General features: G+C 42.8%; 1 protein-coding gene across 1 annotated transcript in view; it reads right to left on the bottom strand.

Annotated features, from left to right (window-relative positions):
* Positions 1-212: 212 nt before the first annotated feature.
* Positions 213-9,813, bottom strand: part of mllt3 (MLLT3 super elongation complex subunit) — a 30,129-nt gene continuing 20,528 nt past the window's right edge. The window contains exons 8-13 of the mRNA XM_031757423.2: positions 8,158-8,227; positions 2,816-2,951; positions 1,873-1,969; positions 1,700-1,768; positions 1,439-1,510; positions 213-1,071 (exon numbers count right to left, since the gene is read on the bottom strand). Of these exons, the coding sequence (XP_031613283.1) occupies positions 949-1,071; positions 1,439-1,510; positions 1,700-1,768; positions 1,873-1,969; positions 2,816-2,951; positions 8,158-8,227 (567 nt within the window). The 3' untranslated portion in view covers positions 213-948. The remainder of the gene's footprint in view (positions 1,072-1,438; positions 1,511-1,699; positions 1,769-1,872; positions 1,970-2,815; positions 2,952-8,157; positions 8,228-9,813) is intronic.

Below are 9,813 nucleotides of genomic sequence, written 5' to 3'. Positions count from 1 at the left end.
TGCCACGGCTGCACTGTGAGCTGGTGAAATGCTTCAGGATCAGTTTTAGTTGCAATAACTAATCTGCACATTTCCACTTTATTCTCAGAAGGATCTTTATGTTAATGCGCTCCCTACACTCCTATGTAGGAAGGACACTTGCAGCAGTAGTTGTTTTAAAGGAGACGAGGCCAAAGATTTCTGTAAAGCTCCAGTGGATTCAAAATACAGAGTTTGCATAAAGGTGGCTTTAATAAAGACACACTTACAAATAAAGGTTTTTTAAAGCTTTAACTCCAGACCAACAAACTGGAGAAACACTTCTCAACTTTTAGTTTTCAGACGACGGCGCTCTCAACTCAGCACGCTCGCCATGATGTGTCTCTTTGTATCCAGATCTCCAGTTGGATTCTTCTTCATATTTCACACGTCTTTGCAAACTGTGAGGTCGCACACAACAAAACAGAATAACAGAGATGCATCTGTGTGGACGCTGTTTGATCCCAGGGAAATGAATGAATCGGATATCTGATTGGAGACTGAAGCAGAGTAGTGTTACTGGTCAGACTTGTGCCTTATAGAGCTCTTCAACAAAGTCCTGTTTCACTTTTTTCCACCCAACACACACACACACACACACACACACACACCTGCAAATTAAATTTAATAAATAAGACGTACAATGTTGTAAGGCAAAGTTGATCATGCATTTGTCACGATAAACAACAACATACATGGCAGCAGAATCACTCCCACCCACCAACCCTTCATATCAAGTTTTCAGATTGTTGCCTGCTGACATCCTGATCTCGTACATCTACCCCCGATTTCTGCAGCAGGGTGAACTCTTTGTTCAGGGGGGTCGAAGCAGAGGCTGGATCCACTGTGAGGTTTAGACACGCCAACTACAGCTGGAACTGATTCAGGACGAGTCAGAGGCTCGGATCCAGCACCCGACTGCTCCGAGCCTCAGGACGTCCCGAGATAGCTCTGCAGCTTCCTTACTGTACTTCTGTCCAAAGAGCAAAGGTCAAAGTCAAACGTAGTGTTTGTAATGTGGAAGTGTCCGGTCTCTTCAATCAGGTTTACAATCTGCAAGACACAAAGTGAGAGTGGTGAGCACAGGCTGGGTCAAAGTAAAGTCTGCAACTATGAACTAATAGTTCTACATTACTACATTATTATTTGTGTCTAATGTCTAATATTTATTTTAAACAAGCAGATTTCTTTATGCAGTCATCTGCTGCAGGCACAGCTCGCTCTCAGCTGGCCAATCAGAAGGAAGAGAGCTTCGACCTGAGCTAACGTGTTTCCTAAACTGGTCGATTTAAACCGTGTGAATAAAATCTGACATCTGAAAATTGCTGAATTCAGTTTTTACATCTGACACGGATCCCAAACTTTGTAGAAGTGGGTTTGTGTCTGATGGACGTATCGGACACTGCTGACATTAGCTCACCTGTTGCAGTATGTGACCTTCTCTTAGTGTCATTAGTCTTTTATGCAGCTCCACCAGCTCATCCAGGTAAGCCTGCAAAGCACACAGCAAAGACGGCTGTCATGATGTAGCAGTGGCTGATGGTAACAAACCTCAAGACATGATAACAGCGGCTGAAGTGACGTCAAGTTCAAACACAGATTTATCTTTCCATATTTCAGAATATTTACTAACCTACTCCACATTACACTGTTTCTAAAAACCAAAGACACTTGTTCTCACCTTATCACACTCCATGCTTTTGCTCTTGTCTTGCTTGCTCTGCTTGGTGGGACTTTTTACTTCCACTATCTGACAGACAGAAGAGCAAAGAGTCACCCAGGGTCACGCACACACCTGGATACTGTGGCTTTCAATGATGCTGATCTAAGCCAGTATATTACTGATGTGATTACCTGGTTATTAGTAGACTTTAATAAGGGCGGGGCCTCACTGCATGACAGCGGGGAATGGGAGGAGCTGTCACTTCTGCTGCCATCACTTAAATTAATCCTAAGTATGAAGCCACAAAGAATAAAGACATTAAAACTGTTGTCTCAGCTGTTAGCTAAAAACCGCTAACAATGAAAAATCCCCCATGAGCAGCATCTGAGAGAGTGGGGACGAAGGACGGTCTTTAACATGAAGGTGACTCTCACAGAATCAGTGTCAGGGAGGGGACCAGCGAGATCAGGGGTGTCCAACTCCAGGCCTCGAGGGCCGGTGTCCTGCAGGTTTTAGATCTCACCCTGGGTCAGCACACCTGAATCACATGATTAGTTCATCACCAGGCCTCTGGAGAACTTCAAGACATGTTGAGGAGATAATTTATCATTTAAGATCATTTAAGGAGATCATTTAAATCAGCTGTGTTGGATCAAGCAACATCTGAAACCTGCAGGACACCGGCCCTCGAGGCCTGGAGTTGGACACCCCTGGGCTAGATAGATAATGAGCGCATAGTTGATGGAAAACCGGTCAACTGTTGGAGACGGAGACCATCTGGTTAAGTTATGCTTTTTGGCCAAGGTTGACGGCACGCCTCCACCAACAGGATGGTGGAGAGAGTTGGAAAGAGCTTACATGAAATACTTGAAAAGTTGGTAAAGGCACGTTAAAAGAACCTTTAGAAACTGTCCCAAGCAATTTTAACCAAGATTTAAATGGCGGCTCTTCATCATTTTACAGGTTTGTTGTTAAAGGCTGGCTCTACTGCACAAACATCTGAGATACAAAGTAGCCCACATAATAGCAATATTCTTGTTAAAAGGAATTCATTACCAATGTCTGCGCACAGGTCTATGAAACTAAACTAGTGTGCAGTTCAGCCATTCGAAAAGCTGCCCTCGGGTTACTAACCTGTGCTGGTGGTGTGTGAGGTGTGTGTGGGCTGCTCGATCCGTGTCTGAATCCACGTCGTCGTTGTCGTCCTCTGAATCGTCATCGTCGTCATCCGAGTGCAGATCCTGCATCACTGACTGCAGTGGGCCAAGCACTGAGTGGAACAGATCAAACAGTTCAATAAAGTCACAGTCACTGCAGTTTAAACCTCAGAAATACAAGCAGAAAGCAGCAGATTGTGACGTTGGTACTGTGAAGCTCAGCAAATGTGGACTGGTGTATCTGACTTTCAAAGGGAACATGCACACATCTCTAACTCTACATAGCTGACTTACAGCTCTGGTTCAAACAATCCTCTCTGGTTTTCAATCGTTCTCATTGCTCAGGAAAACAACATGATTCTCTCATGTTCTTCAATCTCAAAATGATTTAGCAGCCTCTCTTACCACGTCTTCAACACTTTCTGAACCAACTCAAAGTAAAAGTGTTTCTTTTTATAAACCAGGGCTGTGCCCGTTTGTTTACAGGCTCAAAGTGACACTTTAAGCAGATTTGTGGTAATGTTTCTGATAATTTACACAAAAAGATATTTTATGCAGCATTTCTAAGTTTGATTAAATGAAGGACATTCCATGATTGTTTCCAATGAGCTACTGTCACTGATGACACACAGTGCCGTTTGCAGCAGCATTAAAGTGGCACTGCAACACAGCATAAGTCAAATTTAGTACAGAAATAGGGTTAGTGTTAGTCGCAGTTTGGCCTGGAAACCTTTGTTAAACAGTAACTAAAGTAACTTAACCTTGTGACTCTTCAGGAACCTGCACGTTTTCACAATAAAACTGAAGACCATCTTCTACCTGGGATGTTGGGTCATGAGTTGAGCTTTTTAACCTGCTGCTTTGGTCTTGCATCATGTACTGTATCAGTAACTTTCATCCACTGTTTGCTCTTCCTGTCACATGACATCCTTCAGCCACACTTGGTGGAGTCAATTGTTTACATTTGGGTCACATGACACCAGCAGCTAATATCTCCCCACAGGTTCCTGAAGTTGCTGCACTGCAGACTGACACATGTGGCTCTCACTCCCAGACATGCCCAGGCGTGTCTCTTAATTGCATGCACTAGGGATCATAAACACCTGGTGTTGCTATAGCAATGATATCTCAGTATGACAGTTTTGTATCACGTAAGAATTCATCCACTGCAGGGGCAGGATGTAGAGTGGCTACATAAGATGCAGGTTCAGGCATACCAGGCAAATTCAAGGTCTGGCAAGACTACTGTTAGCCAGAGAAGACAGAGACCAGGTCCTGAGACTGAGCACTGTGAGAAAGTAGCATCACACAACACCAACATCAGGTGGCTGGAGGACCCAACAGCAGACCTGTTAAGGGATTTTTTAGGATTTTAGGATTTTTATTATGTTATGCTTAAAAGTACATTTCATTATCTAGATGTGTTTGCTCTTTCAGTGTTCAGCTTAAATAGAGAAGTTACGCTCTGTTCAACAGGAAGCCTGCACGCAGCACAGTTCTATTTTATCTCTTCCTGTACATGCTACACGAATATGCTTGGGGTATAAATAAAGCCTGACAACTGTTCCAGGGTGCGAGTCTCCCTGAGTCTCACCCGTGTACACGTTAACCTGTCTGAGCGTCTTTATTCTGACCTGAGTTGCAATACAGGAAAACTCCTGACAAAACCAAAGAACCTCCCAGAAAAAGCTAACATAACAAACACAGACATCCAACAATGACTCCACAATGAAGAGCTGGACAGCACTGGACACCTACTGGCTAAAGAGGCAAACAGCCCTCCAAGAACAACTGGCAGCAGCTGCTGGCTAATCAACCACACACAGTGGTGGTGGACAAGGAGCAGAAGGCTGCAGTTGTGATAGATGTGGCAATCCCAGCAGAGAGCATGAGGAAAACTGAAGCAGACGTAGAAGGTCAAGAACAAAGTGGTCCCAGTAGGAATAAACGCAGTAGGAGCTGTAATCCCTAAAGTGGAAGAGCCAGGCACAACATTTCTCACATGACCGGGTCCACTGCCAGAGACCTCGAGGTCGAGGTCACCGAGATTCAAACTTGTCGACGTCGTTAGCTTAAATCCTACGTAGCCTCGTTCTTAAGGTACTGCAGGCACAAACCTGGCTCTCCACCCCACCCATCCGACCAGCAGGGTGATGACAACCAGCCTTTTTACAGCCGAGAGGTAAAAACACACCATGCAGAGATATGCCAGGTTTTCATGATCCAGCCATTCATCCTTCCTTCAGTGGGTACTTCTTAACTTCAGTTCCAGACTCTCTCTTTGATATTTGGTCACTTTGGGGCCCGATGAATGTAAAAACAAAGAATTACCAGATTTGGTTTTTTACCTTATTTTTGTTTTTAAGAAAAATCAGAGCCACATCTGAGGATATTTGTTTAAAATTTTGATAGAACAGTAGCAGTATTATGTCCTCGTAAGTGGATATCAGGCCCTTGTAGAGCGAAATTGAGTATTTTGGTCTAAATAACCCAAAATGTGATGTCCACATATGTGGACGCCAGGTCCTAGGAGGTTAACATGAGCATAACATTTTTCAGGCAAATGCCTCCATGTGTAATTAACATAGATCCACAGTAATGTTACTGTTTTATAATCAGCCATAGGCACTAGCACCGACTGTATTTTAAAGTGTTACTGTTACTAGTAAGCTAACATAAACTAACCAACCCAGTGACGTCACACGCTGATGTTGGTAAACGTGTTATATAAACTTAAACTTTAAGCACTTACTTCTTAAATCCAGCTGCACAGACAGCGTTACCTTTGAGAGCAGGGCTCAGTGGTGTAAATTAGCCTTCATACATGTAGAGTTTCATGTCCACTTTAATGATAACAGCTAATTATTTCCATATGAAGTTAACAAATCGTGAACATGTTAAATTCCCACCAAGCAGGTTAACGATTATGGTAACTGTGTAACACTTCAGTTTTCTTTACACTGGAGTTCTGGTGACCTGTTGGGAAATGCTGTGCATTGTTGTGAATGTCAGCTACATGTGTCGTAGTGAGGAAAGAGCAGTGCTCGCAAAATCGCTAGCCCGACATCCCGGGGCTAGCGATTTTTCCAGTCGGGCTACCAAAATCCATCTCAGCCCTGCCCGTCGGGCTATCATAGGAAGGAAAAATATGTGTCAGTGCTTTTGCATTTTCTTTCGCAAATGTAGCTGAGTAATATGTCATTGGCATCGATGAGCCACTGTCAATATGTGACATATTGAAATCGCGTTTGAATTTGTGCTTGTTTTTTGCTTTCACTTTCACTTTGCGATCGCGCGAACGGTGTGTAGAGAGCGGCAGCACTGATTGGTGAGTGACGATTAATTGCGCACCAATTCCTCTGACATCATCTTATCACTCATTAGCTTACTATTCAAACGTGACAAGTGAAATCTCCCACAGCAAGCTTAAACACGTGAGAGGTTGATTGCGCAGAGAATCGCTGACCGTTATGTAAGTACGTGTGTAAAAGCAGCAGGATTTACGCTGGTATTTTAGTTCTGCTGAGCCAAATAAGACAGGTCAGGGTGAAGAAGGGACAGCCAATGAAAAGCCGACCACAAAACGGAAAAGTTATGACAAATCAGACTATGAGGCAAAAAGAAAGCTCAGCTTTTTTGGTTTCATGGACAAAAGAATTTATGTGGCTGGAATATGACGAGCTAAATAACATGATGTTCTGCCAGGTGTGTCGTGAGTTTCCCTCGATATCTGAGTCGACAAGCGCCTTTGTAACTGGGACCAGTAATTTTAAGAAAGACCCCATCAGAACCCATGAGAAATGCAAGAAATGCATTATTGCTCAGTCTGCAATATCTTTCCCAGAACAAACAGCAATTGCAAAAAAAACATACTAAAAATAAACCAAGCACAAGAAGAAGTCCTGAAAAATCTTTCAAAAGCATACTATGTTGCAAAGAGTGAACTAACACTGGCAAAATTTAGCAGTCTTTGCAAACTTCAAAAAGCAAATGGCCTCGATCTTGGTTCCACTCACCTCTTACCCTTGACTTCAGTGGAAATTTCAGATTCAGGATCTGACACAGACTGATTCATGTTCTACACAGTTCTTGCAAGTTCATAGAAATTTCTGTTCAATTAGAAACAAGTATTTGAGTTGATGATTGTAATCTTTATACAATGTTGTAATTTGTATTTTAACAACTTTCTGATTAATTTTTGTTTCCGTTACAATATTATACTTTAATGTATAATATTGTAAAGGAAACAAAACATTAAAAAATTAATTGCTCTCTTTTTTATTCGGGCTACTTAAATTTATTTTGGGCTACCAAAAACTGAAGAGTGCCTGCCCGAAGGGCTACCAGAGATTTTGAAATTTTGCGAGCCCTGAAGAGGTTGTGTGTCTGCCTGTGTGCAGGGGTGCTGCGTGTCAGCTGGAGGCGGTGAAACACTGTTCAATATCGATCCTGCTGCTAAGGAACGTTTAATCCAACAGGAAATGTTAGTTTTAATTAGTAACAGTGTAGCAACCTTATGACAACTATACCACAGTCTCTACAGGGCATACAATAAGTGTCAGGCTACCACTGTGTACTTGGTGTTACGCTTGTATGACAACAGACTGTTGGACGCATCATTTTGCTTTCTTTGATTTCTACCAGTGAGTGTGATAAGTTTATGTCAGCTGGACCTAAAGTGATGTTAAAAACACTGTTCAAGCTTCACACTGCCAGACTGAATACTTCCACCTGTGTAACACAACAGTTTGACTCACTATAGTCTTGTCACATCCTGACATCACCCCCGCCCTGTCCTCTGTGCATCGTGGAACGTGACGATGGGAAAACATTCAGACACTTTGTGCTCACGTTAGTTTTCCTCTCCCAGATTCTCCCAACAAGCAGCTGAAGATCTATCAGGATAATTGTTGTTATCACAGTTAATATTCCAGATTTTTTATCTGATTACATCTCAACACCCCACCACCCATCCCCCTTTGTCCTGTTGTTGATTTGTTGAAAATAAAAGTCATTAAAAAGTGAATTAAGTTCTTCTACGGTGCTGCTGAGCACACACATGTGTGCAAGGTGGCCGTTTGTTGGTTTGCTGAATGGCACTGAACACGTGTGCCTGTACAGTTTAAATCATTTGCTCACGATTATGTTTAATTTCACTCATGATATAAATCTAATCACGAAAACACAAACAAATCAAAGTGGTGCAGTTTATTGGTTTCATCGCTTTGACAGCACAAAGTGTCACGTATGATGTTAGTGTCACTAACAAACAGCACAAACTAAACTTTGTAACTTGTGTGCACGGTCCAAGTCGGTTACCTTGCCGTTTGTGGGGTGTAGGAGCAAAGCTTGAACTGGAGCTGGAACCGGCTGGACTGGGCTGCTCAGACTGGGAGGAAGAGAAACAGATAAAAATATGACTCAAACTGCTGTTTGACTGAATGTGGCGGTTCTGCAAACAAAGAAGCAAATGAATACTGTTATTATTATGTATGTGCTCCCTGCTGAAAGAAGACCAAACCCAGCAGGAGTGGACCAACCACGACTCACCAGTGTTCCCACTTTGAACACGTTCGGCTTTCAAACCATCTCCAAGGGACAGGATTTAAGAGTTACAGTGAGGGGACTCTCTTTATTAAAAATAGGTTTATTTATCAAGGTTTGTATTTATTGAAAATAAATACAAACATAAAAAAACAGACGAGGCTGCAGAGAGCACTGGAACAGCGGCACATCTGTCCTGACATCAGGAGCCTGGTTTCATAGTGCCATCCATCTTATGTTGGGCTGGCAAAGCATCACGAGAAAATTATATTTTTGTATAAATGTTATGTTCAAGGTTGAAGCAGTACCTTTTATAACAGCACACACAGAGAAAGGTTCAAATGAAACAGTGTGTGCTGACATTCCCATACAGTCCTTCGTGTTCATGTATGTGTTTGACACGTCTGTAGTTTGGATTCATAAAAGCCAAAAATGAAAATCTCTTCTTTTAAAGCCTTTCTTGAAGCAGCATCTGCCCACAGGCAGCCGAGGCTCATACAGCCCAGAGTGAGGATGTTTGGGACTCTTTCAGATTGACTGAGATGTGGACGTGTTTCAATATACAAGCACAGATACATAAGGAAACCTTCACAGTGCAAAACATGGTGAGGAGAAACGTGAGAAACAGGGCACAGCTGCTCTGCTGGTTTACAGGCTTCTTCAAAGTGTCATAAATCTGACCGGCACTCCTGTTTACGGCTTTTGTTCTCCTTTACTCCAAGTAAGCAAACCCAATCACATCAAGAGACAATAAAGCGACTCTCAGCACATCCAGCAAACTGTCTGACGGTCTAGTTTAGAAACCACGGGGAACAAAGTAGGAAAAGTTGATGCAGTCGCTCTCACATCCACAGCTTGCAGCGCTCTGCCTCAGCTCTGCTCCTCACGCTCGAACCATCCGATTCATCTGCTCTGGATTTCCTCTGATTAGTTCCCAACAATGGGTTCCAGCTACGGTTCCCCCGCTGCTCTGCACAGCGAGCAACCCGCTCGCTCCTCCACGCGTCCACAGTCCGCTCTGTCACAGATCAATATCCCATCTGTGATCTGTTCAGCCTACAATAATGAATCCCGCTAACCTGCAAAGCTAACGACAGCAGATGGCTGGCACTCGTTACAGTTTGAAAATAAGAGTGAGGATGGTCCACAGCAGCAGACGACATCACTCTCATGAAGAGCAAACAAATCATACCTGGGATGTGATTAAAACAGCTGAATGTAGAAAAATGCAGCACGACAACATGAATACTGTCATTCAAAATAAAGATATTAGTTTTTATCATGTTTGAAGTTTAAGACACTCTTATATAATTAAATGTTCTTATCTTCGTGCTGTGTGATGATGATGAGTGGACACTTTCCCTTAAATCAAATAGATGATAAACTTTCTTTTACTAAATTTATCTGTCACCAGTGTGACATCGTCAGCAT

Source organism: Oreochromis aureus, linkage group 3 (genome assembly GCF_013358895.1).
Source record: "Oreochromis aureus strain Israel breed Guangdong linkage group 3, ZZ_aureus, whole genome shotgun sequence".
Lineage (NCBI taxonomy): Eukaryota > Metazoa > Chordata > Actinopteri > Cichliformes > Cichlidae > Oreochromis > Oreochromis aureus.
This window is presented reverse-complemented; position numbering and strand designations above follow the sequence as displayed.